General features: G+C 56.7%; 2 protein-coding genes across 4 annotated transcripts; both read right to left on the bottom strand.

Moving 5' to 3' along the window:
• Window positions 1-835: 835 nt before the first annotated feature.
• Window positions 836-27,982, bottom strand: NOC2L (NOC2 like nucleolar associated transcriptional repressor). 3 transcript variants are annotated; one of them, XM_038160016.1, is made up of 19 exons: window positions 27,911-27,982; window positions 27,509-27,679; window positions 26,956-27,124; window positions 26,507-26,626; window positions 25,144-25,261; window positions 24,717-24,807; window positions 24,386-24,464; window positions 22,648-22,758; window positions 21,683-21,796; window positions 20,430-20,618; window positions 17,734-17,873; window positions 14,457-14,568; window positions 11,178-11,291; window positions 10,911-11,012; window positions 7,390-7,533; window positions 6,548-6,661; window positions 3,573-3,708; window positions 2,091-2,234; window positions 836-1,182 (listed from the first exon to the last, which is right to left on the bottom strand). In XM_038160016.1, the coding sequence occupies exons 1-19, from the start codon at window positions 27,928-27,930 to the stop codon at window positions 1,034-1,036; spliced, it is 2,337 nt and encodes a 778-aa protein (XP_038015944.1). In that variant the 5' UTR covers window positions 27,931-27,982; the 3' UTR covers window positions 836-1,033. The 3 variants fall into 3 exon arrangements, with proteins under 3 accessions (XP_038015944.1, XP_038015942.1, XP_038015943.1); XM_038160014.1 differs by having other exon boundaries at window positions 26,956-27,127; XM_038160015.1 differs by having other exon boundaries at window positions 836-1,179; window positions 26,956-27,127; window positions 27,911-27,981.
• On the bottom strand, window positions 8,153-10,630 carry LOC119710667 (collagen alpha-1(I) chain-like). The gene is made up of 2 exons (XM_038160017.1): window positions 10,478-10,630; window positions 8,153-10,434 (listed from the first exon to the last, which is right to left on the bottom strand). The coding sequence occupies exon 2, from the start codon at window positions 10,358-10,360 to the stop codon at window positions 9,215-9,217; it is 1,146 nt and encodes a 381-aa protein (XP_038015945.1). The 5' UTR covers window positions 10,361-10,434; window positions 10,478-10,630; the 3' UTR covers window positions 8,153-9,214.
• Window positions 27,983-28,000: the final 18 nt, after the last annotated feature.

Here is a 28,000-nt window from a genome sequence, read left to right on the forward strand (position 1 = left end):
ACATGTGGTACTTTTCTCTCTCTCTCTCCCCCTTCCCCCAAATCCCCCTTTTTATTTCGGGTTTGTTTTTTGTTTAAACGTTGCACGTGCTGCCGTTTTTCTTACAGAATAGCTTTGGTGGTACTTTAGCTTCTTTATATTGTAAAAAAAGGAAAAAAATTCATTATCCATCACATCACGATAAAAATGCTTTCCAGCAATCAATTTAAATAAAAAAGAAAAACACTTAATTTACAAATGGTACCTGGCTTTACCCAAGCCCTTTTTGTCTTTCCTTTTTCCTGGGTGCCCACCTGGGGAGGCAGCAGAGCTGCCCTGTTCCTGCTGGGCTCCAGTGCAGGGCTGGGTCCAGCTGGCAGAGGGCAGCTAAGTTAGAGCCAGGAGAAAAAGGGAATTCCTTGCTCTTTGGGAAGAACAGGTAAGTTAAAATCTTTTCCCAAGTGAAAATCTTTTCTTTGCAGTTGAAGTGGTGCAGTTCTCACCTGGGCAGTGTTTCCTACATGATCCATTTTGCCTTTCCCTATTCCCTCATTCCTGCACGTTCCCAACCCAAGAAACTTTAATTTAAAAGTTTCCTTCTGCAGCACACTGAGAGCAGCTTGAACTGATCAAGGCTTCCAGGGAAGCTGCAAAGCTCTGGCAGTCTCTGCAGTCCTTCTGGGCACCAGGGAGGGTTTGCTGAGGGCCCCAGAGCTAAATCTGGGGTGGCTGCTGGGGCAGAGAGGAGGAACCTTGGGCAGAAACCTCGCCCTGCCCTTGCTCAGCTCACTTAGCAGGAGCTGGAGGTGAACCCTGTGCTACTGAAAGCAGCAGATTTCAATGGGGGGCTTTACTCCCTCTGCTGAGCAGTTTTTACTGGCCCCGACTCGGCCTCGGGTTTTATTGGTACCAAAAGCAGAACTGGTAGAAAAATCTGGAGAAGTCCCAAGTTGAGTGGAGAAGTCCAAGCTGTGGCACGAAGGGCTGGTCCCAGCTGTGCCCCTGGCTCTGGCAGCAGCTCCAGGTGCTCGGGCTGGACAGGGGCTGGGGGTGCTCAGTCCTCATCAGAAAACTCCAGGTCCTGCACCAGGTCGTCCCCTCCCTGTGCCAGCTGCTGCAGGTCAGCGCGGGACAGCCCCCGGGGGCAGCTCCTCCTCTCCTGGGAATCCTGGGAGTCCCGGGCTCCTTCCCGGCCTTCCTCTGCTGGGGAGAGGGAGAGGAGTCAGAAACGCTGCCCGCCTGCCAGGGGAGTTACTAATTAATGCCAGACACTCATTAATTCATCCTGGAGAGCCCTGCAGGGCTGGGCACAGCAGCGGTGCCAGGGGGGCACAGGAGCCCAAAGTGCCCCCCTGGGCTGGGACAGGAGCCCAAAGTGCCCCACTGGGGCTGGAATGGAGCCCAAAGTGCCCCACTGGGCTGGGACAGGAGCCCAAAGTGCCCCCCTGGGCTGGGACAGGAGCCCAAAGTGCCCCCCTGGGTGGGGACAGGAACCCAAAGTGCCCCACTGGGGCTGGAATGGAGCCCAAAGTGCCCCCCTGGGCTGGGACAGGAGCCCGAAGTGCCCCACTGGGCTGGGACAGGAGCCCGAAGTGCCCCACTGGGGCTGGAATGGAGCCCAAAGTGCCCCCCTGGGCTGGGACAGGAGCCCAAAGTGCCCCCCTGGGTGGGGACAGGAACCCAAAGTGCCCCACTGGGGCAGGGACAGGAGCCCAAAGTGCCCCCCTGGGTGGGGACAGGAACCCAAAGTGCCCCACTGGGGCAGGGACAGGAGCCCAAAGTGCCCCACTGGGCTGGGACAGGAGCCCAAAGTGCCCCCACTGGGGCTGAACACCAAGGGAAATTTGGGGGCACAGGCCAGGCAGTGCTTCCATTCCAGCAGGGTCTGGGCACACGAGAGACCCCAGAGAAGGCAGGGCTGAGGAGGCTGAGCCTCCCTGCAGGAGAGCCCTGAGATGGAAGGGGCTGGGGGGCTGTGAGAGCCTGGGAACACTTTAACCCTTTGCTCTCTGCAGCTCAGAGCTGCCAGCTCTCCCCTCGGGGTCTGTGGAGCCCCCCCTGACCCCCTGACAGGACAAAAAGCCCTGGTGTGTCAGGAATTCCCCACTCACCCTCTGACTCGCTGTCCTCTTCCAGTTCTTCCTCCTCGTCCTCCTCCACTTCGTAATTTCCTTCTTCATCATCATCCTCCTCCCCAAACTCCTTGCTGCTGGCTTCTGAGCTGTCATCTGAGGCCTGCCTGCCTCTGCCCTTCCCTGCAGGGGTTTCAGGGTGTGAGTGGAACACGAGCAGCAGCACACGTGAGGGGAGGGAGCTCAGGACTGCCAGACACACTCAAGGGGAGATTTCTGCTCATTTCTCGCTGACATCCCCCCAAAAGCCACTTCCCTTTGCTGCAGCACCTCTTGCTCAGCCATTCCTGATTGCCAGCTTTCCCCTTCTGCCAAGAAACCCAGCTGGGAAACACGGGAGAGCAGCTCCTGGTTCTGCCAGCTCCTGGTTCTGCCAGCTCCTGGTTCTGCCAGCTCCTGGTTCTCCCAGCTCCTGGTTCTTTCCTGCTCAGAGGTTCCCAGGCTGGATTCTCTCCCCTCTTCAGCCCTTGCAGAGACCCCAGCCCGGGATCCTTTCCTGCCTGACAAACATTTCCCATTCCAGGAGAAAGCTCACCCTGATCTGGTGCAATTCCCAGCCTCCAGCACCTTTCCTGCTGCCCTGGGGGATCCTGGGGCTGTGATCCTGCTGGAATTAGGAGCAGGAATCTCCCCGGGATCCACAGCACCAAGAAGGGGCTGCAGATTCCCCTCCCTTCCTGCTGCACACACCCGGCACATCCCAAACCCCAGGAGATTTGGATCCCAACACCCGGATTTATCCCAAACTCTGGGGGGAACTTCCCAGGCAGGCTGCACAATTTCCTGTGGCTCTCTCGTGGTCACAGCCCAGGTGACATCACCCCCTGCTCCCTGGGCTTTCTGGGCTTCTTGGGAACATCAAATCAATAAAAGAAATAATAAAATAAAATAATGAATCACAGCAAGGACAGGATCAGAGGTCCCCGTGCTGGTGAGAGCCCCTGCCATGCTCAGAACCTGCCCAGGGCTCTGCTCCTCCCCTGGGTTTTGGGCTCTGACCTTGCAGGTGACAAAAGGGGGAGGGCAGAGGCTGGGGCATGGCAGGAACAGAAACACGGGAGTGAACCACGGCTCTGCAGAAAGAGCTGGACTGGGAGAGCAGAGGCTGGGGCACACCCAGGAACAGAAACACGGGAGTGAACCACGGCTCTGCAGAAAGAGCTGCACTGGGAGGGACAGGAAGATCAAAGTGTCCCGAACGCCTGCAGTGCCACTTCATCCTGAGCTCCCCCTCCTTGTCAGGGAACCTTCTGAACCCCACAGGGCCAGCAGGAAACCCCTCAGGGCAGGGCCAAACTGACCCCAAAACGTGGAACTGTGGGCAGGGAAAACGGGATTGTGGACAGGGAAAATGGGATTGTGGACAGGGAAATTGGGATTGTGGACAGGGAAAATGGGATTGTGGACAAGGAAAATGGGATTGTGGATAAGGAAAAGGCAAGCCCAGCCCCATCCCTGTACCTTTCACAGAGAATCCACCATTCTCCTCCTCAGAGTCACTGCCCAGCTCAAAGAGATCCTTGAATTCCTTCTTATCCTCCTCCTTCCTCTCATCTGGCTTCCTGCGTTTGATTTCTGGGAAGTTCAAGTCTTCAAGCTGGAAAGAAAACAAACCCCACAGTAAGAACAGCCCTCATCTGTGCTTTTAAATGTCAAAGGCTGTGTTTAGAGGCAGGAACCGGGCTTTGCCCAGCCTGCCCAGAGCAGCTGGCTCTGCCTGCTGCCAGCCACGGATTTGTGAGGGGTCCCAGGGGTGAGTGAGGCCCCCAGAGCTGTGCTGCTGCACTGATCCTGCCCCCGTAAACTGCTTTTGCTGATGGAACATCCTCTGCTGGCAGCCAGCAGGGATAAGGACGCAGGATGTCCACGGGAGGCTGCCTGTGGGAGCTCTGCAGCTGGGCTGGGCAGCTCTGGAGCAGCAGATCCTGAGCCCCTCCCTGGTTTTGGGTGCAGATTTCAGGGTTTCAGGCGCTCAGGATGCTCCAGGCCTGCATCCACCCCCTGCCCCATGGAGATCGATGGGCCAAGAGCCCCCGGAGCAGGCAGCCAACATCAATGCCATCAAAGTCCCCTCAACTGACACCACCCCAGTGCTCTTTACACCTCTCCAGAGGGGGATTAGGGGGAGGATTTACTTGCAAGGGCTCAGGCCAGCAGGGCAAAGATAATCAGAATGCAAATGAAATGCCAAGTGCTCAGAGCTCAGCTGGCCCTGCCCTGCCTGGCTGCACACCCCTCCTGGGGAGCACTGGGCATCAGCACTCATCAGGGCTCGCTGCAAACACTCAGCCCGGGCTCAGCACTCGTTTGCTCCCCCTGCCACCCCTCAGACCACCCCAAAAGCCTCTGCTGTCTGAGCACAGCCACCCTCCCAGCAGCCAGCAAGGGTGTGAGTGGGAAAGCAGAGTCACAGAGGCAGGATGGGGCTGAGGAGCAGGAGGTGGAGCTGTGCCTTTGCTCCTGCAGCCAACTGCAGCCATTCCTCCCAGCCTGTTCAGGGTCATGGTCCCCGGCTGGGCCACATGGATCCTGGAGCTGAGCCCTTCCAGCAGGCACCTGGCATGGGCAGAGGGGGAACAAATCACCCTCCACCGTTTGCAGGGGCCTCATTTTAAATCATCATCTCCCCACTGCTCCCTCTGCCACAGGGGGAGAGGCCTCTGCTCCTCCCTGGCTTTAAAACCAGCCCAGGGGTGCCAGGGAAGAGATTTGGGAAGCAAAATGCAGCAGGGGCACTGCCAAGCTGCTGCCCTCAGCTGGGCCCAAGGCTGGCACCCACCCCAGGCTGGTCAGAGGGTCCCAGATGGTTGGGTAGGAGAAGATCCCAAATCTCCTCCAGTTCCACAGGCAGGGACTGCTCAGAGCCTCTTCCAGCCTGGCCTTGGGCACTTCCAGGGACAGGGCAGCCCCAGCACGGGGTGAAAGCATTTTCCATCATTCCCATTCCCATATTTCCACAATTCCCACCGTCCTGGGGCACGAGGCAGGCAGGGAGCTGTTAGCTGGGGTTCCACATTCCCACAGGGCCCAGAGAAACCCCCGTTTCCAAAGGCAGCTCTGGGTGACACCAGCCAGGACCTGGAGCTGGCTGAGCTGTGCCACCTGCACCTTCTGAGACCCCACAGCACGGGCACCCCAAAACCAACCCCAGCTCGCTGTGGAGTGACCCCAAAGGACTGAGATCTGCACTGGCACGGCCCACAGCCCCTGCGTTCATCAAAAGCACTAATTAGCTAATTTGGGGGCCAGCCTTTTAATCCCCAGCCAGAGGGTTCCTCTCTGCAGTCTCACCAAGCTGATTAGTCCCCATCCCATTAAAAACCAGTGGGAAAAGCAAATGGAACGGGCAGAAAGGGTCGGAGCTGTTGTCTGAGGCAAGCTGCAGCTCCCAGCCAGGCTGCTTTTCTTCTTTCCCTGTTATTACCCTCTTTCCCCCAATGGCTGCTAATGGGACATGGATTTTCCCAGCCCTAATGGGCCTCATGGTGTTCCCTCTCCTGCTGGGGCTCACAAAGCTGCATCGTTAAGCCACCAGTGCCCACCGAGGCACACAACAGCCCCATTCACCAGCAGAGCTGCAAGGCAGCCTCCAGGACAGCCGACCCCAAACCTGCCTCTGTGTGCTGAGAGCAAACCCCAAATCTGCCTCTGAACCCCCCAAACCTGCCTCTGAACAGAGCAAACCCCAAATCTGGCTCTGTGTGCTGAGAGCAAACCCCAAATCTGCCTCTGAACAGAGCAAACCCCAAACCTGGCTCTGTGTGCTGAGAGCAAACCCCAAATCTGCCTCTGAACCCCCCAAACCTGCCTCTGAACAGAGCAAACCCCAAATCTGCCTCTGTGCTGAGAGTGAACCCCAAATCTGCCTCTGTGCTGAGAGTGAACCCCAAATCTGCCTCTGAACCCCCCAAACCTGCCTCTGAACAGAGCAAACCCCAAATCTGCCTCTGTGCTGAGAGCGAACCCCAAAGCTGCCCCTCTCTGCAGAGAGCTGCTCCAGCAGCAGGGCAATGTCCCCCCACAGCAGCAGGGCCAGTCTGAGGCAGGAGCTTGGCCCCACTCTGGGCTGTCCCGCTGTCCCCCATTCCCTGGCTGTCCCCTGTCCCTGTCCCCCATTCCCTGCCTGTCCCCTGTCCCTCAGCCCCTGTCCCCATTCCCTGCCTGTCCCCTGTCCCTCAGCCCCTGTCCCCATCCCCTGGCTGTCCCCTGTCCCTGTCCCCCATTCCCTGCCTGTCCCCTGTCCCTCAGCCCCTGTCCCCATCCCCTGGCTGTCCCCTGTCCCTGTCCCCCATTCCCTGGCTGTCCCCCTGTCCCTGTCCCCATCCCCTGGCTGTCCCTGTCCCCCCTGATGGCCACACAGAGCCCCACGCCCCCCTGGCTGTCGGCAGGACGTGCCTCTGGTGTCCCCAGGCTCACACTGAGGATCTGGTGCTCACCCTCTCCTTGCCGCTGATCTCCAGCTGGATCTCCTTCTCCCTCAGCTTCTTCCAGTGGCTGTAGTACCTGCTCAGGGGCGTCCCCTCCTCCTTCACCTGCTTCTCCCACTGCTCCTGAGGACAAAGGGACACCGGCGTCAAGGTTCCCAGGCACTCCAACAACCAGCACGGGCAGCCAAGGGCACAGGGGAAGCCCTGCCCAGGGCACACCCCAGCTCTGGCACAGGCTGGCAGCCAGGGCTCGGGGCAAGCAGGGCCCCGGGGCCCCGTGACTGGAGCAGCTGCTGGCTCAGGAGCGGTGGCACTGGGAACTGTCCCCAGGCCAGGCACAGCCTGGGCACTGCAGGGAACACAGGGGGAAAAGCTGGAGTGGAAAAGTGTCTGCCCCATGTCCCCAGTCTGTCCCATGTCCCCATGTCTGTCCCTGTGTCCCCAGGCTGTCCCCAGGCTGTCCCCGTGTCCCCATGTTGTCCCTGTGTCCCATGTCCCCATGTCTGTCCCATGTCCCCATGCTGTACCCATACTGTCCCCATGCTGTCCCTGGGCTGTCCCTGTGTCCCCATGTCCCTGTGTCCCCGGGCTGTCCCCATGTCCCCAGGCTGTCCCCGGGCTGTGCCCAGGCTGTCCCATGTCCCCATGTCTGTCCCCGTGTCCCCAGGCTGTCCCCGTGTCCCCAGGCTGTGCCCAGGCTGTGCCCAGGCTGTGCCCGTGTCCCCATGTCCCTGTGTCCCCAGGCTGTCCCCGTCTGCCCAGGCTGTGCCCAGGCTGTGCCATGTCCCCATGTCCCTGTGTCCCCATGCTGTCCCCGTGTCCCCGGGCTGTCCCGGTGTCCCCAGGCTCACCACAGCAGCAGTGCTGGCCACACCGAAGGTCACTCTCTGCCTCCTGCTGCAGATGTGGGCCGAGTTCTCCTGCAGCTTCTCCAGCAGCTGCCGCATGGGCCGGCAGTAGTTGGCCACCTTGCACTGCTTCAGGAAGGACTTCAGCTGTGGGGGACAGGAGAGGGGGGACACAGCCATGGCAGGGCTCCAGAAACACCCTGCCAGTGAAAAACCATCGCCCACCCTCAGGGACCAGCAGCTGGAACCCCGACCCTCCCAGGGCTGCAAGCCAGCTCCAGCTGGCACCCTGACCCTCCTAGAGCTCAAACCCAGCTCCAGCTGGCACCCCGATCCTCCCAGGGCTCCAACCCAGCTCCAGCTACCACCCTAACCCTCCCAGGGCTCCACCCCAGCTCCAGCTACCACCCCGACCCTCCCAGGGCTCCAACCCAGCTCCAGCTGGCACCCCTGATCCTCCCAGAGCTCAAACCCAGCTCCAGCTGGCACCCCGACCCTCCCAGGGCTCCAACCCAGCTCCAGCTGGCACCCCGACCCTCCCAGGGCTCCAACCCACAGCAAAAATGGCCACATGGAACTCTCCAGCACCAGCACCCTGCTGTGCCACCTCCAAAGCAAGAGCTGAGGGAAGGGAAGGGAAGGGAAGGGAAGGGAAGGGAAGGGAAGGGAAGGGAAGGGAAGGGAAGGGAAGGGAAGGGAAGGGAAGGGAAGGGAAGGGAAGGGAAGGGAAGGGAAGGGAAGGGAAGGGAAGGGAAGGGAAGGGAAGGGAAGGGAAGGGAAGGGAAGGAAAGGGAAGGAAAGGGAAGGAAAGGGAAGGGAGGGAGATGTGTCCCTCCTGTCAGTGCCAAGTGGGAGGGTGTGACTGTTCATCCCGAGGTGGCAGTGCCAGCCAGCCCCTCCTGCCAGGACACTGCTCTCTGAGGGGTGTTTGCTGCAGCTCTCCCCATCCAGGAGCAGCAGGGGCTTCCCCTGTCCCTCTCCCTCCAGCACATCCCAGCTGCCAGCACAGCAGCAGCCCAGAAAAATGGGAACTCAGGCCCAGACCTTCCCTGCCTCCCCCAAAGCACAAAGAAACCATCAGCACAACAATTCCTCTGCTGCTGAAGCCCGTCCTGCCCTCACCCCCCCTTCCTAAAATATTTATTTTTTATAGGTGCTGCATATTTATCTCCACTGAGAGATGCATTTGTCATTCGATTTATCTCACTTGATCCCCCCAGCTGCAGCCCCAGATCCATTCCATCCTCTGCCACATCCATTATCATTTTTCTTCCCTTGCAGAAGTGTCACCAGAAATCCTGCAGAATCCTGGGCTCTGTCGGTGCAGTTTGGAGCTGTGTGCTCCCTCACACAGCCCCTGCTCCCCTCACAGTCCCACCCTCAGCTGCCACAGATATTAATGAAATTTAATGAGATCTCAGCCCTGGGAGGAGAGGCAGGGACACAACCAGGGGAGGAAAAGAGGATAAAGGACAGAGAGGGGAAAATCAGGGTCTGTGTGTGCTTTTCCCTGCTCTGCCAAACGGAACAATGGGATCTGAGCGGAGTAAAAGCCCTCAGAACACCAACGTGTGGCTGTGGGTATGGCACTGAGGCTCCCCAGCCCTGTCATCACCGGGGCTGACTCTGTCCCACTGCCAGCCTGCGACACCAAAGGCTTCTCCAGCAGAGCCCGCAGGGCAAAACCCCAGCTGCTCTTACTGGAAGTGATGCAGGGAGGCCAAACGCTGCCCGGTTCCCTGCTCCCAGCAGGAACATGTCCCTGGGGACGGGGGGAGCAGCAGCAGTGCTGCTGGCAGGGCAGGGCAGCACCTCCTGCTCTCCTGGCTCACTGCAAGCCCAGCCTGGCTCCTGCCAGCTCCTGCCTCGGTGCCAGCTCTTCCCCTCCAGCCTCCCACTCCTGCTCTGTGCCGCCTGCCAGGGCTCTGGGGGAGGGAAGGGGCTCTTCCCTGCCAGCCCCTGCAGGCAGAGAGCACCACGGGCCAGCCCTGGGGCAGCAGCAGCAGCTTTGAAGTGTCTCCATCCCCACTGGCTCTCCTCTCCTTTCATCTGCCGGTGCTTCCTGCCTTCCAGGCAGAGAATTTGGAAAGCTGAGGCTGGGAAGCTGAGCCCAGCTTCCCCCAGAGCTGCTGACCAGAGCAGGAGCAGGAGGAGGAGGAGGGACAGAGCTCCTGCCAGCTGGAGCAGCCCTGCCCCGGCGCTGGGAGCGGCGTGAGCCCAGCAGGGAGGGAAGGGAGGCCGGGCACACATGGATGGAAGCAGTGGGCTGGAAGCTCTCCAGGAGAAAAGCCTCTCCCCACGCAGCTTTTGGGAAGCCGAGGCCAGCCCCCAGCCCGGCAGACGCCACGAGGCCGCGGGCAGAGGCTGCAGGCAGGAATGCAGCAGCAGCAACACTGCAGAGCTCAGCCTGGGCAGGGCACGGGGCCCTGGCAGCTCCTGCTGCAGCCCAACCCGGCTCCCCCGGCTGCTGGCTGCCAGCTGGGGACACAGGGACAGCCACAGAGCTGCTCTGCCTGCTCTCACAGGGGCTGCCAGCTCCCACCAGCCAAGGCAGCCCCCGTGCCAGCCTGGGGGACACAGCCAAGAGCCGTGTGCCTGGCACATGCCAGCCCTGGCACATGCCAGCCCTCGGCAGGGACACAGCTCTGCTTCCCAAACTGCCCATGGGACACAGCCCCAGCAGCCAGGGACATCCCAAACTGCCCGTGGGACACAGCCCCAGCAGCCAGGGACATCCCAAACTGCCCGTGGGACACAGCCCCAGCAGCCAGGGACATCCCAAACTGCCCGTGGGACACAGCCCCCACAGCCAGGGACATCCCAAACTGCCCGTGGGACACAGCCAGTGCTCCCCCAGCAGCCAGGGACATCCCAAGGTGTGCAGGGGCTGGTGGCACACACCAGGACAAGCAGAGGTTCGTGTCCCCACAGAGGATGTGACAAAAAGCAGAGGGCTGGGGATGAGGGAACACATTCCAACACTTCCACACTGAGCTGTGCTGTCGGCAGCCCCAGGTGATGGAGCCTGAGAAGGGAGGGAAGACTGGGGAGGGAAGGTTGGGAAGGGAAGACTGGGGAGGGAAGGTTGGGAAGGGAAGACTGGGAAGGGAAGACTGGCAGGGAAGATTGCCATCTTGTGGAGAGCACCTCGGGGAGGCTGAGGACAAGGAAAAGCTGGAGCTCAGAGCACAGGTTCTGCTCCAAGACCCCACAGTAACAGCTCTGAATCCCCAAGAACCCAGGTGAGTTCACCATCCCAAGCCCATCCCAGAGCAGCTGTGCAGCCTCTGCTGCACTCTGGCTCCCAAGAGATGGCAAACTCCAGAGCCACTGTCCCCCACCTCCACCCTAATTGGACGTGATGCCTCTGTTCCTCCACAAAACACAAATCAAAATTAAAATTAGGCTGAGCTAAGTGGCTCTCCCCTCATTCTGAGGGCCATCCTGAGGTCCCTGCTGGTTTAAATTCCTTCATCCCACTCTGTGCACACTCATGGCACCCCCAGAAGTGCCTGCCCCCTTACCTGGATGACAGTGGGGAGAACCAGCTCGGGGAAGCCAATGCTGTGGGCTTGGCCATGGAGATATTCCAGCAGCAGGTCATAGAGCTGGTCAATGAGCCCATCCTGAGCAGGAGAAACACAGGTCAGGGTACGACCCGAACCCCTCGGATTTCCTACAGCACCTACACCCAGAGTGGGGAAGCGTGTCCCACCTTTGGGGACAGGGACACGGAGCACATTCCTTGTCACAGGGAGCCCAGGCACTGCTGGTGGCAGAGTCCCACTCACCCTGAAGGCCTTTTCCTGCAGGTTGGCATTGGAGAGCTTCAGGATCACAGCAAAGTTGATGGGCTTGGAACTCATCCGCCCTGGCTTCTTGTTGAAATCCACTTGCTGGAAAACCTGGAAGAGAAAAAAAAAAAAGTGTAAAGGTGATTAAAGGTGATCACAGCACAAAGCCACCAGCCCGTGACCCAGCCAAGGGCATGCAGGAGGTGGCAGAGCCAAGAAAACAACCCAGGAACCCCAATTTCACTGCCCCACAGCTTTCCTAAATACCCCAGCCAGGGACAGGGAGGGAGCAAACAAAACCACAGCTGAAGCCGTGCAGACCTGGGAGTGCAAGGTGCTGTGGTGTGAAGAGGAAACCAACACGGGCAAGGGCACAAGAAGCTGAGGTTTGTTCCTCAGCCCCAGCTCTCTCACGGGCAGAGGTTGCACCCCAGAGCTGGAGTGGGTTTTGGAGCTGTCCCTGAAGGTGAGAGGAGCTTCAAAGCAAGGCTAAGTGATGCTCACACCAAATTCACTGTTGGCACTGGGAACTGCCCCAGGGAGACCTGCTCAAACCACTGGGACTGGGGCAGATCCCATGTGGCCATCAAGGGAGGCTTCAACCTCATTCAAACATAAAAAAAGCCACCAACTGATGACATCTGCACATCTGATGGCACCCCCAGAGGGGCGAGGAGCACATCCTGCTCACCCACGCCCTGCAGCGGCCCCAGCTCCTCTCTCCCTGTGCCCAAACACTTTGGGATTGCCCCCCAGAGCAGGAAATCATTTCTCTTCCCTGTGTGCAGCAGCAGCAGCAGTGCATCCCTCAGCAGCCCCCCGTGCTGGGGCTGCAGCACAGGGGAGTGGAGCAGGAGAGCAGGGAGAGGCTCTCAGGTCACAGCAGTGCCCCCAGGCCACGGGAGCAGGAGGCTGGTATTGATTTCTGACATTTTATTTGTCAATCCAGGTTATCTGGAACGGAGGGACAAGCGCGGGGGCTCGTGCAGACAAAGAGCCCTGGCCTGGGCAATCGATGGCACAAACCTCGTTATGCACGGTTATTTCTTTGGCCCAAAGAGAGCTATTGATCCCCCGGGTCAGCCCCACCGAGGGCACGGGGCTGCCCGGGACCCTCCCAGGCCTCCAGGCAGGCAGGGAAGGGCAGCCAGAGGCTCTGGAAGGGGCCCAGGAGGTGGCAGGGCGTCGGGGAAGGGAGGAAGCGTGGCTCCCATGCTGAGGGCTGGCAGCCAGGCTGGGGCACGGCCTCGCTGATGTCCATGAATCCTTGGGGCAGGCTGGCAGGGGATAATGAGGGACCAGGGGCCACAAAACGTCACCAGGAAAACCACTGGCAGACAGCGGGAAGGCCAGGGAGTGCAGGCAGGAAGGAAGGAGAGGGATTCAGGCATCTCTGGCGCTCCCAAGCTCCCAGCTGCCACGTGGGGAGCGGGAAGGGAGCTGGGATCCCAGGGCACTGCAGCTGCCACCTCCCATGCACGGGGGGAATTCTGTGCCCCTGGAATGTTTGTGCCCACGGGGCTGAGCCTGCTTGCTGCAGGAGGGAACGCAGAGCTGCAGGCACTCCTTCTTCCCCAGCAGCCCCAAACCTGCCCAGAACAGGGTCCCAGACCTCAGAGCTGCTCCTGGAACAGAGCCATGGAGCACATCCTGCCCTGGGATCCTTCATCCTCCTCTCCAGCCCCAAACCCTGCCCTGCGTGGAACAACACCCTGCCCAGACCCTTCAGGATGCTTTGGGTAAGGGGCTCCAAAGGGATTTTGGTTCAGGTATTACGGGATTGGTGTCTGAATTTGGGAGCTGTCAGCCACAGGTTGAGAGTCCCAGGATTGTGGCTGAGCACCAGAATGCAGATCCTGCTCCCAGCACCACCACGGGCACCTGGGGACAGAGGGCAGGTCACTTCCCACACCTGGGACACAGCTGCTGAGGGGCTCAGGGGGCAGAGAGGCTTGGGAACACCTGAGGGGGCTCAGGGGGCAGAGAGGCTTGGGAACACCTGAGGGGGCTCAGGGGGACACCTGAGGGTGACCAGGGTGCTGAATGGGAACACCTGAAGGAGATCAAGGTGACACCTGAGGGTGACCAGGGTGCTGAATGGGATCAGGATGACACCTGAGGCCCATCAGGATGCTGAATGGGAACACCTGGCTGGGGCCTGCCACCCAGATTAGGGACAGGGTGTCAGGGCCAGAATGCAGAGGGGGGCAGGCTCTGAGTTTTGTCTCTCAGAGCACTGCAGAGCAGAAGGAATCCTCCCCCTGAGCACCATCACCCCAGAGGGGAGATGCCTCTGGCCCAGAACGTGGCTGGCAGGGTTTCAGGAGCAGGAGGAAGGAAGCAGGGGAGAGCCAAAGCCACCCAGGCCAGGGAGCAGGGGGTTTATAAACGCTCCGCAGGCTGAGGATGTGGTTTGCAAGGGACCTTTCCAACAACCCCAAACCACAAAAGCCTTTGCTGCAAGGGAACTCGGTGAGGAGCCAGCCTGGCTGAGTCAGGCCCTGGTCCCAGCAGGGTGTGTCCCTCCTCCTCCTCAGGGGCCAGCCTCATCCACGCCCAAGGCCTCATACACTTATCCCAGAGAAGTTGTTTTCATTCCTGAAGGGTTTTTTCCTTCCATTTCCCGCTGTCTGCAGTCAGGAGGCACCGTGCCTTCCCCAGGAGATGAGCACAGCAGCAGCAGGGGCCGGGCAGCTGCTGCAGCTCTGAGTCCCCTGCAGGGCGCTCTGCACCCGCCTGGGCCAGCAGCAAAGCTGAGCTCTGTGTCCTCAGCAAAGCTGAGCTCTGTGTCCTCAGCAAAGCTGAGCTCTGTGTCCTCAGCAAAGCTGAGCTCTGTTTCCTCAGCAAAGCTGAGCTCTGTTTCCTCAGCAAAGCTGAGCTCTGTGTCCTCAGCAAAGCTGAGCTCTGTGTCCTCAGCACAGCTCAGCTCTGTGTCCTCAGCACGGCTCAGCTCTGTGTCCCCAGCACGGCTGAGCTCTGTGTCCCCAGCAAAGCTGAGCTCTGTGTCCTCAGCAAAGCTGAGCTCTGTGTCCTCAGCAAAGCTGAGCTCTGTGTCCTCAGCGGGGCTGAGCTCTGTTTCCTCAGCGGGGCTGAGCTCTGTGTCCTCAGCAAAGCTGAGCTCTGTGTCCTCAGCAAAGCTGAGCTCTGTGTCCTCAGCAGGGCTGAGCTCTGTTTCCTCAGCGGGGCTCAGCTCTGTGTCCTCAGCGGGGCTGGGGCTGCCTGCCGGGGGTCCCAGGGAGTGAGCACAGCCCGGGAGCCTGGGGCAGGACCACCCACCTCCAGGATGAAGGGCAGCACGGGGATGAAGGTCCTGGTGCTCTGGGACAGCAGGGTCAGGGCACGGATGCAGTGCATGCGCAGAGGGTAGAACCGAGACGTCGGCACCAGCCTGGGCAGGAGAAACAAATACAAATAAATAAATGAAAATATAAATATAAATATAAATATAAATGAAAATATAAATATTAAATAAAGTAAATAGAAATAAAAATATGAAATAAAACCAAAATTTTAAAATCGTTAATAAAAACTAAAATAGAAATATTAAACAAAAATAAATAAATATATTAAGAAAAATAATGTAAAAATATTAAATAAATACTATTTTAAAATATTACATAAAATAAATCAAAAACACATTAGGTAAATAAAAAATTAAGTAAAAATATATTTTAAATATCAAATAGAAATAATTTTAAAATATTAAATAAAAGTAATTTTAATTATTAAATAAAATAACTTTAATTATTAAATAGAATAAAAATAAAAATATTAAATAAAATAATTTTAAAATAAATAGAAATAATTAATTTTTAAATGAATAAAGATAAACATAAACATATTAAATAAAAATAAATAAAAATATTAAATAGAAATAGATGTTTAAAATTAAATAAAAATAAATAAAGACAAGTTATTTGAGGCCCCATTTACAGAGGAGCTGCACCTGCAGCCTTCAGTGACCCAGAAAGCACTTCTTGCTCTGCTGAAGAGCTCTGCACAGCCACCCGGGCTGCTGAAGAACCCTGCACAGCCTCCCGGGCTGCTGAAGAGCCCTGCACAGCCTCCCGGGCTGCTGAAGAACTCTGCACAGCCTCCCGGGCTGCTGAAGAGCTCTGCACAGCCTCCCGGGCTGCTGAAGCCACCCCAGGGCTGGCAATGAAATTCCCCCCGGAGGAAGGGGAGGAGCCCTGGCTGACTGCAGCCACGGCTCAAATAATGAAGGCAATGAAGACAAAAGTCGAGCCAACTCCACGTCAGGCTGGCACTGAGCAGAGCAGTCCCCAGGAGCAGGGAGAGAACGGAGAGCAGCCCCTGGAACTCGTTTCTGTCCCCTCACCAGTGCCCGGCCCCTGCAGTCATGGAAGGCTCCAGCACCAAGAACTGGATGTTTCTAAAGCACAGCTCACAGATGACAGACCAAGCTGATAAACGAACCCCTCCCTCCCCAAAGGATCTGCTGAGCAATCCAGGAGAGCCCACCAAATAAAACTGTTTGACCAGGCACCATAAATCAGCTGCAGCCCCCTCCAAATAGTGAAATAATTATCACTGGACCCATCAGAGAAATAAATTTCCTTTGCACCCCTGCTCTGGCACCTGTGGAGATGACGAAAGCCATTGTCAGGAATTAACTGATGGAGGAATAAAGCTGTTAAGTGTATGGATTTACTGTAAAGCAGAGCCATTCATTTCAGAGTGTGTGCCTGGATCCCAGGAATGCCAAAGCCAGCCGGGCCAGCTCTGCTCAGGCACCTCCAGCTCCCTCCCAAGGGACCCTCCCACCTCAGAGCAGGGTCCCCAGCACTTGGGGTGGCTCCTGTCCTGTTCCAGGGCTCCAGCCCCCTCCCAGGTGACCCCTTCCACCTCAGAGCAGGGTCCCCATCACTTGGGGTGGCTCCAGGGCTGGGAACAGCCTCAAGGCTTGGTGTGACTTGGCACAGCCCTGGTGGCAGAGGGGACAGAGATCTCCTCTGTGCTCCAGGTCACCCAGGCTGGCCCTGCTTTCTTCCCTGCAGCTGCTGAGAGGCTGCAGTGCCACCAAAATGCACCAAACCCCCCGTTTCAGCACAGACACCAGGAGCAGCTTCATGTTCACAGCTCAGACTGGGAGCAGGGCACAGATCCCAGCGGACAAGGGCAGGAGAAGTTCATGGCAAAAAGGGATAAAAACAACCACCAGCCTGGAGAGGGGCCAGCCCAGGGGTAAAGGCAGCTCAGGGAGGGTGGAGCAGGTGCCGGGGACACGGGGACACGGGGACACTGTCCTTGTGCTGCAGCCAGGCGCCACCTCCCGGCCCGGGGACAGCAGGGAAGGAACGGGAGCCTCCTGCCACCCATCCCTCGGGAGAATCCCCCAGCAGCACCAAGAGGGGACTGCAGAGGCCACGCAGTGCCTGTCCCACGCAGGCACAGCTTCCCCACAGCTTCCTGCTGGCCCGGGAGGGGTCCCGGGGGGATCTGACTCTGCTTTCCCAACGCTGCAATCACAGAATCGGGGAACGGTTTGGGCTGGAAGGGACTTAAAGCTCATCCAGTGCCACACCTTGCACTATTCCAGGCTGCTGTCCAGCCTGGCCTCGGACACTTCCAGGGGTGGGGCAGCCACAGCTTCTCTGGGACATCTATTCCAGGCCCCCCCCACCCTTAGGAGGAGGAATTTTTTCCTGCTATCTCATCTGAAGCCCCCTCTGCCAGTTTGAAGCCATTCCCTGTGTCCTGACCCTCCATCCTCTGGAAATCCTCTCTCCATCTTCCTTGCAGCTCCTGGAAGGCCACAGTGAGGTCACCCCAAACCCACCTGGGGGGTTCCCAAACCCCCAAAGCCTCCAAAGCCAGGCAGTTCCAGCAGCTCCTGCCAAGCTGCTAAAACACCTGCTGGGCCTCACCCCATTCCCCTCTCGCCAGCCCCAGCCCCTGCCCGGTGTGCTGGACAGGTAGGAAGGTGCCTGGATCCATCCCAGAGCAGCGGGGGATGTTTGCATCCTCTTATCTGATCGTTTAAATCTGCTTATCTCCATCACCCTGGGGAGCTCTTCCAGAGCTGGGTTTAAAGCTGAGAATCTGGTTAGCAGAGCTAACAGGATTTGGGAGATCACCAAGATCCCAAAATTCCCTCGATGCTAATGTTAGCAGGCACCTCAGAGCACAAACATTTCACCCACGTGGACTGCTGCGAGGAGGGAATTCTCAGCAGACATCCCCAAAGCAACAACTGCGTCCCACTTCTTGCAACCCCAACAAACAGATCCCAAAAATGCAGCTTCTAAATGCATGTACAGAGCTGCAGGTGAGCATTTTCTGAAGCAAGGCAGATCATTCTCCTTGCAGTTACAAGGATAATCTGCCCAGGTTATTCAGGCTGAGACTTTTCTTGTGCAAAGAGGAAAGAACAACCCACACCACAACTCTGTCACCCTCTAAACAGCTGCTCACACACATCTCGGGCTGGAAAACTTCAATTAAAAGCAGCTTTGAGACCATTCATGGTTAAATCCAAATCACAGAAGTGTAAAACAACACAGCAAAGCAGAGAAAAAGGAATTCCACTCACTTGATACAGCCAATAATGACCTGAGTCAGGGGGTAGATGAGGGGCTCCATGACCTCACTGGGGTGGATGGTGCTGAGAACTCGACACCAGAAGTACAGGCAGTGGATGTACTGCCAGTTATAGACTGACTGGAAGTTCTCCTGCAGGAAAGGGGGGAAAAAGTGAAGGCAGAAATGTGAAAATGTGGCATTTGATAGGTGCTGACTCTGCTTCCTGCCCAGGGAGGAAAAACAACACTGGAGCTGCCAGTCCCAGGGCAGCAAGTTCACTGGCAGCAGCCAGTGCCTGAGGGAAATGAAGGGAATAAAACCAGGCTGCTCTGCTCAAGGGTGGCTGCTCCGAGAAGGAAAAGTTCCCAGGCTCACAGCAGGCACTGGGATGTGGCCAGGGACAGGGAATCCTGGCTGGCCACAGGAGCAAGGGATCAGCCCAGCCCTTCTGGGGAATCCTGGCTGGCCACGGGAGCAAGGGATCAGCCCAGCCCTTCTGGGGAATCCTGGCTGGCCACGGGAGCAAGGGAACAGGCCAGCCCTTCTGGGGAATCCTGGCTGGCCACGGGAGCAAGGGATCAGCCCAGCCCTTCTGGGGAATCCTGGCTGGCCACGGGAGCAAGGGATCAGCCCAGCAGTTTTGGGGAATTCTGGCTGGCCACGGGAGCAAAGGATCAGCCCAGCCCTTTTGGGGGAGGCACCACCCAGGCCAGGTTCATTTTCTGTAACTGCAGGGCAGAAGTGCCAGGCAGCAGAGCAGAGAGCAAACCTGCAGCAGAGCAGAGAGCAAACCTGCAGCTTGGTTACCAGCAGAACCACTGCAGCAGGCCAGCAGTGACACAGTGACAGCGACCCAGCCTGGCTCAGCAGCACGGCCAGGAGTGGCCCCAGGCTTGCACCAGGCCAGGACATGGTTTCCAACACTCTGGGCAGGTGCTGCAGCAGCTCTCAGTGCCACAGTGAATAAAAGCCCAGCTGCAGCAGGAGTCCCTGAAGGAAACCCTTCCCTCAGAGTTCTGCAGGTATCACCCAAAACCACAGCAGGCTGCCCTCACCAGGTGCCTCAGCCCCAGCTGTGGTTTGTTCCCAGCCTCCCAAGGCCCAGCTCATGTCTCCTGCACGGAGCAGCAGGATGCACGAGTCCCCAGACGGGCACAGAATCTTGAACTGCAGCAGGGCCCCAAGCCAAGGCACAGCTGGACGTGGCAGGGCCGTGCCAGCTCTCCCCAGGTCACTGAGATGTACCAGAAAGCTTTTCTCCTGCACAGAACAGACGAGCAGTCTGCTCTGGTAATCACCTTCCACCGCCATCCCCTGCTCCATTTAGACAGGCTTAGGGCTTGCATTTGGATATTTTGGTGGTGCCGTGCCCATCTGAAGGGCCACGAGCCTCCCCAGCTGTGAAATCAAGTGGATTTACTCCTTGTCTGGGCCACAACTGAGGGTGTAAGGAGCCAGTGCAATCCAATTAGGGGATCTGCAGCCCAGACTTCATTTATCTCTGCCTGTTTATCCCCGTGTCTGACCAGCCAGGAGATTTAGCCGGGCACCAACCCTGCCCTGCTTGGGGGCAGCTCAACAATTAATCTGCGGGGTCTGTTTTGCTAAACAGGACGAAATCCAGGATTAGCAATCTGACTCAGATATCCCGGGTCAGACTGGAGGCGGCCAAAAGCAGGGCTGCTCCCCAGAGGGCTGAGATGCTTTGTGAAATCCATGAAAAACCATGGACACTGCCGGGGAGCTGCATCAGCCCAGGGTGGCCCAGGCAGAGCACTAAAAGCAGCCCTGGGCTAAGGCTGGCTAAGAGAAGCTGTGGAGAAAGCCATGTTTTGGCAGTTTTGTGTTCCTCTTGGGATGCCTCTTGCAGCTGCAGTGTGCCTGGAGCTCTGGCCTTTGTGGTTTCAAAACCCAAACCCTAACCCTAACCCTAGGCAGAGGAGTAAAAGCAGCCTGGGGTACGGCTGGTTCCAAGGAAAAAGCTGTGGAGGAAGGCACCTTGTGGCAGTTTTGTGCTCCCCTTGGGATGCCTCTTGCAGCTGCAGTGTGCCTGGAGCTCTGGCCTTTGTGGTTTGCAGAACCCTAACCCTAACCCTAACCCTAGGCAGAGCAAGCAGCCTGGGGTAAGGCTGGTTCCAAGGAAAAAGCTGTGGAGGAAGCCATGTTTTGGCAGTTTTGTGTTCTCCTTGGCATGCCTTTTGCAGCTGCAGTGTGCCTGCAGCTCTGGCCTTTGTGGTTTTCAGAACCCTAGCTGCTTTACCTGCATGTTTTGTAACAGAGGCTGGCATACATTCTGCTGTATTCTGGTACACATTCTGCTATATTCTGCTATATATTCTGCTGTATTCTGATATATTCTGATATACATTCTGCTGTATTCTGATACACATTCTGATATATTCTGATACACATTCTGCTATACTCTGGTACACATTCTGATATACTCTGGTACACATTCTGATATACTCTGGTACACATTCTGATACACATTCTGCTATATTCTGGTACACATTCTGCTATATTCTGGTACACATTCTGCTCTATTCTGATGAATTGTGTGCCATTTCTTCCTCCAGAGTAACAGAGCCTCCCTCAGGCTCCTGTCCTTCCCAAGGTGCACCTGCATCTCACGACTCCCCGGCTGGTGCCCGTAACTCTGCCCAGCCCTGCTGCAGGCCGCCCCAGGAGGATGAGGAGGGTGCCCACCTTCTTCCTGAGGGTCATGGCGCTGCGCAGGTGGATGGCCAGCTGGCGGATGTAGATGAAGCTGTGCTGGTAGGAGCTGGGGCTGTCCAGGGCCAGCATCTCCGTCAGCGTGCGCTGCATGAAGTTGATCATGGGCAGCACGTTGGGAGAGGTGAACCTGGAGTTCTTCACAAAGGCAATGTACATTTGCTGTGAGGGGGAAGAGGATGAGGAAGCAGCGTGTAAAATAAGAGTAGAAAGCATTCTGGGACTCTTCTGCACCTCCCAGTGACACCAAACTGTCACTGTGACCTCACGTTAGAGATTGGTGAGGCACTTCAAGCAGTAAAATAATAATTAGTATATTAATATAAACATTATTATTTCATTTAAATAATAAATATAAACCAATGGATTGATTATAGCCTGAATTTATAGCATTTTCTGAAAGTTCTGTTCCTAACTCTAACTGGTTGGGAACCAGCTGTTTCCTTGTTTGGTTGGCTAGCTCACTGGAGGTGGTCACGTGCTTGTGTCTCTTTCCAGACATTGTCTGCATTGTTCTTTTAAGGATTCAGGACAGTTTTTACAGGTGCTGTTAACGGTTACAGCCTTGCATTCTTTCTCAGGAGAACAAGCAGATTTTCACTGTTACAGGATTTTATTCTTATGGGAAATTACCAGGCTAGCTTAGCTAGGTAAGTTCCCTCAGAATACTCATACTTAGTAAGGCCTAAGCTATGCTTTAGAAGGCCTTTCTCCTGTGAGGTTTTGCTTATATTTAACATCAAACCAGGGCTGAAGTGCTGCTTTGATCCCAGAGAGGAACAGCCCAGCCTGCCCCTTCTCCAGGGAGACAGGGGTGTGTGTAGCTTGGACACGTGCCCACGCCTGCTCGGCAGCAGGAGACAAGGCTGCAGGAGGGGCTGAACACCTGGGGCTGCCTGGGCACAGCTCTCCTGCTCAGGTGGCAGCAAAATACACCCGGGGACTCAGCTGAAAGGTCAGAGCAGCTCAGGAGGATGGCAGCACTCAGGAACCTCGGGGATGAAGATTCACCAGGCACCAGAGACCTCCCCTGCTCAGTCTCCGTGCCCCCAGCAGGACGGGCAGCAGTGGGAAGCAGGAATCAACCTGAGCTGACAGAATTCCTGCCCTGCTTGGTTTTCTGGAGGCTGCCAGCATCACCTCCAGCACCTGCTGCTCAAGGCTCTGAGGTATTGGCACACAACCTGAGGAGGACAAGGTGCAGATCTCAGCAAAGCCAGGCTTACCTTGAGCAGGGGGCTGAGGTAAACCTCCTTCTTGTACCTGCAGATCTTGTTCAGCACCAGGAAGGCCAGGACCCTGACTGTCTCCTCCCCTGTGCTCCACAGAGTGATGGTTTGCTGGGATAAACCAGAGACAGGTGAGTGAAGAGGGGACACTATGAGCTGTCAGTCAGTCACTGGCAGCCCTTCTGCCCTCACACTCTCACTGGGACACCACACAAGCCCAGGCTGATGCTTCCATGATCAGTAAAGGAACCTGTCTAAAACCAGCACCTCTAAAAAATACACAACTTTTATTGGAACACTTATTTGAACTCTCCTGAGCGACTCCATCACCCCCAGGTTCACCTGGCCCTGACAGGAAGGAGCTGGTGCCCCCAAAACCAGCCAGCTGAGCTGCACCAGCGAGGAGCACAGCACAGAGAGGGCTCGCTGCAGGGCTGGAAAAGCCCTCTCAGAAATGCCTGCAGCAGCTGTGAGGGGTGCCAGCCTCCAGCCCTGCATGACTCGAGCCCTCTCCACCACCCAAGGCTGCAGTTTGCACTCAGATGCCACCCTGGTGCCCTGGTGTCTCCCCACACCTCCTGCGCTGTCGCTCACGCCCAGCAGTTGTGACTGAGCTGCCACAGAAACATTCCACCCCCAGCTCCCCGAGAGGAGAGGCAGCACAGACGTTCCCAGGGCCTGGCAGCAATTCCTCCATCTGGGAGGAGGAAGCAGCTTCCCAAAACACCTCCCCGGGGAGCAGCAGCTACAAACAGAGCCACCCACACACTCACCTCAGCCTGGCATCACCCCGCGGCACCTGGAGAGAGGCAGGAACGCTCTCCAGGAACAGCAGCAGAGCAAGGGAACACTGCAAGGGACTGACTGCCAGGGGGGCCGGCCCAAACAGCACAAATGCTCAGCTGAAAGGGGGGGAAAAGCACCTGAGATGCCAATGGGCACATCCCAGCACGTCCCCTTACCTTGAGCAGGGCCCGGCACTGCTTTGGGAAGGACAGGTAGTACGGGACTGTGGAGTTCACGTGCTGCAGGACTGCTGCACCCACTGAGGCCTCTGTCAGGCAGGACAGCAGCTGTGAGGAGAGCAAAACACCCCCGGTTGGCAGGCAGAGCTCGTCACCCTCCCCGTGCCAGCCGCATTTCACCGCTTCCAAACCCTGCTCAGCCAGGAAGGAGCTGCCACCAACCCCAACAGCTGGAGCAGGGGAGGAGCAGAGGGTGAAGAGCTGCCCTGCAGGTGGCTCAGCCTGGCAATGGCAGCTCGGGTGCTGCCCCTGCACGGCTGATGGCCCCTGAGCCCATCACACAGCCCCTCCCTTGTGGACACTGCAAAGCCTCAGTTTATCTGCAGTGCAGGACGCCAAAATGGCCCAACTCACCCTCAGCCTGCACAAGGAAACATCACCTGAGCTGCCTGACAGCACACTGGATTTCTCCAGGATTTCTGCGTGGGAAGCTGGAATTCTTTGGGTATTTGGGTTAAGTCTCCCTCAAGGAAAGGCTTTGACAGAACGTGAAGAACCAAATCTCTGCGTCTGCAGCTTGCCCAGCTCAGCTCACTGCAGACAAAGCCAGTTTGCAATCTGAAGTCAAGGAGAGCTCCAGGTGACTCTGAGAGGCTATGCCTGATGCAGCCCCAGGTGCTGGAAGCAGCACTGGCATCTTGTCCACATTTAATCTGCCTCCTCACCCTCCTCCTCGCTCGGCAAGGATTCTGGACCCAGCAGACCTGGCCGAGTCCCTCACACACCAAAAGGAGAAGATTTTGTCCAGAAATTGTGCCAGAAAACCCACTGAGGTGACGGCTGGGGCTGAGGGCTCTCAGGAGGCAGCTCAGGAGCAGGGATTGCTCCCAGGGACTGCATTCCCAGGGACTGCATGCCCAGGGATTGCATTGCCACTGCTCCCAGGGACTGCATTCCCAGGGACTGCATTGCCACTGCTCCCAGGGACTGCATTCCCACTGCTCCCAGGGACTGCATTCCCAGCTTTTCCTTGCCTGCAATGCTCTGCTGCTGGAGAGAGGCACCACAGCTCGAGAGAAAAGAAAAAAAAGCAGCTCTCCTGCTCCAATTCTCTTTCTGCTAAGTCATTGTGCCAGCTGCCAGCTGAGGCACAGCAGCTCCGGGTGTCACTCCTGGCATCCCTTCCCTCAGCTGCTGAAGAATCAGTCTGGGTTTGGTTTTACTATTCCAGTTTGGGCATGCTAACAAAGCAATCTCAAAAAATTAAGTGGGGGCAGGAGTTTCCTCCAGAAATAATCCACAAATCATCTCTGAAACACCAGGGATTTTGCATGGATGGGATGGAGCTTTATCAGTCAGAGATGCCTCGTGTGAGGCCACCAACAGAACATCTCAGTGCTTGCCTCAAGTGCAGAGACCACAGCACCAAAACCTGAATTAATGATGCAGAATGCAGGAATGCAGGATGAAAACTCCTTTAAAGCCTATTAAATATTAATCTGCCAGACAAATTAAAACAGAGAGAGCCGCCAGAATGTTAATTCAACCCTTCTTTACTGCCTTACCTATTCTGAGCCAAGCATCCTCTGAAGCTCCAAACTGTTAATTGGACCAAATAATTCCAAAACACCCCAGGGAAACAACGAGCACAAATCTCAGAGGGGCAAAGCCCACCTGCCTCGCCCCAAAACAGCCCAGACTGACCCCACAAACAGAAAATGCTGATGATTCTTACTTGGATGGTGCAGCCAAGATAAACTTTGATGTCCAGACGTAGCTTTCCCCAGAGGGGGCTGGTGGAAGGGAGAACCAGTCTGGAAAGGAGCAAGAGTTGGGGTTAGCTTAAAAAAAAACCCAAATAAATCAGATTTCAGCAGCAAAACGAGCAGTGAGATCAATTCCTTGCTTCCCTCTTCCTTGGGGGGAAGAAAAGCAGAGGCCTGTGAGCATCAGCAGGCTCCCGGTGGCTGGGAAGAGCTGGCACCCCTTCCCCAGGTCCAAAGGCAGCTCTGGAAATCCCCAGACTGGAGAGGTTTCCTGAGCACCTCAAACCCCCCCAGACTTACTTGAGCTTGTTCTTGGGGGCTTTGGGGAGCAGCAGCTTGTGCAGGTGGTGGAACAGGTCCCGGATACAGAAGGACACCAGGGCATTGAACACTGGGGGAGACAAGCCAGGAAAGCATTTGTAAGGGATTTTCCAGGTCCTCCTGGCTTTCCTCACGGGAAAAGGGCTCCCCGAGGAACTGAAGCCAGTGATTTCCATGGCAGAACTCCTGCATTCCCTTCTAGAAACCCCCAGTCTGCCTCACATCCGATTTTATTTATTGAAAATTGGGAGGCACAGGGGCCACCGTGCCAAGGAAACAGCTCCAAAACCCAGCCTTGAAAGGAAAGCTCCCAGAGCAAGACAAGCCCCTTAATGAAACGATGAACGCATGAACTCCCCCCAGGGCTCACCCCCCTCTGCCCCACAGACAATTTCCCTTCCCTCACCTGCAGTGTCAGTCACCTGGAACTTGCTGGGGTCACCACCACTGTCACCTCTGGTGGTGGCCACAGCTGCCTTGTAGGCTTGGGTGATCTCATGGAAGAGCTTTGGGGTGAGATTCCTCTGGGGAAAGAAGAAAAAGGGGGAGTGAGGAGGAGAAGCAAGGCCTGTCCTGGAGCAGGGGTGATGAGGAGGAGAAGCAAGGCCTGTCCTGGAGCAGGGGGAGTGAGGAGGAGAAGCAAGGCCTGTCCTGGAGCAGGGGTGATGAGGAGGAGAAGCAAGGCCTGTCCTGGAGCAGGGGTGATGAGGAGAAGCAAGGCCTGTCCTGGAGCAGGGGGTGAGGAGGAGAAGCAAGGCCTGTCCTGGAGCAGGGGGTGCTCAGGAGGAGAAGCAAGGCCTGTCCTGGAGCAGGGGGTGCTCAGGAGGAGAAGCAAGGCCTGTCCTGGAGCTCCTGGCCGGGGCAGGCCACTGGAATTCACTGGGAATTGGACGGCAAGAAGAGCTCCACCCCAAGCACCAGGGCAGGGGCAACAAACCCGGGGCTTTCAGCTCCCCTGAACCGGCTCTTCATTGTGCACAAGGAATGAATCAGCTGCAGGCAACTTCCAGCCTGAGCCTCGTCCCCTCAGCCACGAGACACGGGACTGAGGAAGCTCCTGGAGCTGCCGGGGGTGAGGAACCAGCTTTGGTCATTCTGGACTCTTCTGAGCCACCTCCTGCAGCTCCTCCCTCACACGGCACGGCAGGACTGGGACTCTACAGCCCACAGCCAGGCTGAAGGCACAGGAGCTCCGGGGGCTTGTGCCAGATGAGCAAAAAAATAAATTAATTAATTTTGTGCCGGGTGAACAAATAAATAAATAGACTTTGTGCCAGATGAACAAACAAACAAATAAATAAATAAATAAATTTCGTGCCAGATTAATAAATAAATAAATAGATTTTGTGCCAGATGAACAAATAAATAAAAAAAAAATAAATAGATTTTGTGCCAGATGAACAAATAAATATATAAATAAATAAATTTTTAGTCAGATGAACAAGTTAGTTAATTAATTAATTTTGTTCTGGGCGAACAAACAAATAAATAAATAAATAGATAGATTTCATGCCAGATGAACAAATAAATAAATAAAAAAAATTTGAGTCAGATGAACAAATTAATACATTAATTAATTAATTTTGTGCCAGATGAACAAATAAATAAATAAATAAATAAATTTTGTGCCAGGTGGACAAATAAATAAATGTTTGTGTCAGATGAACAAATAAATAAATAAATTTTGTGCCAGAACGAATCCCAGGCTGACCCTTTTACAGGCAGGGAGGAGAACTCTCCAGTGCTGCGTGTTCCAACTCCCTGCTCACCTGGGCAGCTTTCTTCCACTCCTCCACCATCTTCAAGCTCACGGGGATGAAGGAAACTTTCTTCCTTTTGACTTTTTCTTGTTCTTCGTCTTCATCATCTTCATCCTCATCACTGGCTTCCTGGAGAGGGCAGCAGGAGGGAGTGAGGAAGGGTTCCTACAAGCCCTGGCCCCAGCTGTTTTAGGAGGCAGGGCTGATTCATGTCGGCTGCTCCCAGCACTCCGTGCCGAGCAGGAATGGTTCACATTTTGGGAATAAACACTGGGAATAAACTCCTCCCTGTGAGGCTGGCCCGGGGAACCTGGGGCTGCTCCACCCCACGGCCAGGCTGGACAGTGCAAGGTGCTGGGGGTGCAGCTGGGGGAGTTTTAAATCCCTCTCCATCCCAAAGCATTCCCTGGAACACAAGCACCGCCCGTGGAATGGAGGCTGTGAGCCCAGCCAGGTACCTCGAGGGTGTCAGGGGGTCTGTGCAGAGCCTCCTCCTCCTCTGAGCTGTCTGAGGCATCAAAATCCAGCAGCTTGCGGTCGTTCTGCTCCAGAAACTTGTAAAACTCGGGGTCTCTGTCCTTCAGCCTGGAGAGCTGGTCTTTGTGCTCTGAAGCCTTTCCCTTCTTCCTGCTGGGAGAGAATGAATTGCTCCTTCACTGCTCAGAGTCCAGCCGAGGCTGTGACACAAGCATTTCCTTAAGGACTGAGAAATATTGATAGCAAGACAGCAGACTGCAGCGGGATAGAGGGAAACGCTGGGAAAACCATCACAAACCTGCTTCTCAGTGCCTCAGAACTGCTCCAGGCACGGCACCACCCCCCTGGCAACGCCTGCCCACCCCTCCCATGGAGAAATTCCTTCTGAAATTCCTCCTGCTGCCCGCCCTGCTGGCACTGAGGCCGTTCCCTGGGAGCAGAGCCCCACCTGGGGCCATCCCCTCCTGCCAGGCAATTGTGACACCAATAAAAATCTCCTCTTCTCCCGGCTGAGCGCCCCCAGCCGCCCCTCACCTGCCCGGCTGTGCCTGCAGCCCCTTCCCGCCCCGCTGTCTCCGCCTCGCAGCGCCGTTAAGGGCCCGGCCGCCTTCCTCCTCCTCCTCCTCCTCCTCCTCCCAGCCGCCGTCATGCTCCGAGTCCGAGCCGGCAGCGAGGAACTCGTCCAGGCTCAGCTCCTCCAGCTTCCTGCGGGGGGAAAGGAGCGTGAGAGGGGGAAAGGAGCGTGTGAGGGGGAAAGGAGCGTGTGAGGGGGAAAGGAGCGTGGGAGGAGGGGGAAAGGAGCGTGGGAGGAGGGGGAAAGGAGCGCGTGTGAGGGGGAGGCTCATCCCAGCGTGTCCGGGATCCTCCTGGATCTCGTCCGGGACCCTCCCGGATCCCCTCCAGATCCTCCCGGATCCCCTCCGCTGCGGTGCTCACCTCCTCCTGGGCGCCGCCATGTTGCCTTCGCCACGCGGCCGCCGCTTCCGGTCCCGGCGTGGAGCGCGGCCGGGGCGGGGCAATCTGACC

This window comes from Motacilla alba, chromosome 21 (assembly GCF_015832195.1).
Source record: "Motacilla alba alba isolate MOTALB_02 chromosome 21, Motacilla_alba_V1.0_pri, whole genome shotgun sequence".
Classification (NCBI taxonomy): Eukaryota; Metazoa; Chordata; class Aves; order Passeriformes; family Motacillidae; genus Motacilla; species Motacilla alba.

What these genes read in the sequence shown, in the direction of transcription:
- LOC119710667 (XM_038160017.1), bottom strand. Translation starts at nt 10,360, where the DNA reads ATGTGTTCCCTCATCCCCAGCCCTCTGCTTTTTGTCACATCCTCTGTG.
- NOC2L (XM_038160014.1), bottom strand. Translation starts at nt 27,930, where the DNA reads ATGGCGGCGCCCAGGAGGAG. An exon ending in CCAGGTGACTGACACTGCAG is followed by an intron (nt 24,808 to 25,143) that starts GTGAGGGAAGGG and finishes TGTCTCCCCCAG; the next exon opens with TGTTCAATGCCCTGGTGTCC. An exon ending in GCCCCCAAGAACAAGCTCAA is followed by an intron (nt 24,465 to 24,716) that starts GTAAGTCTGGGG and finishes GCTCCTTTCCAG; the next exon opens with ACTGGTTCTCCCTTCCACCA.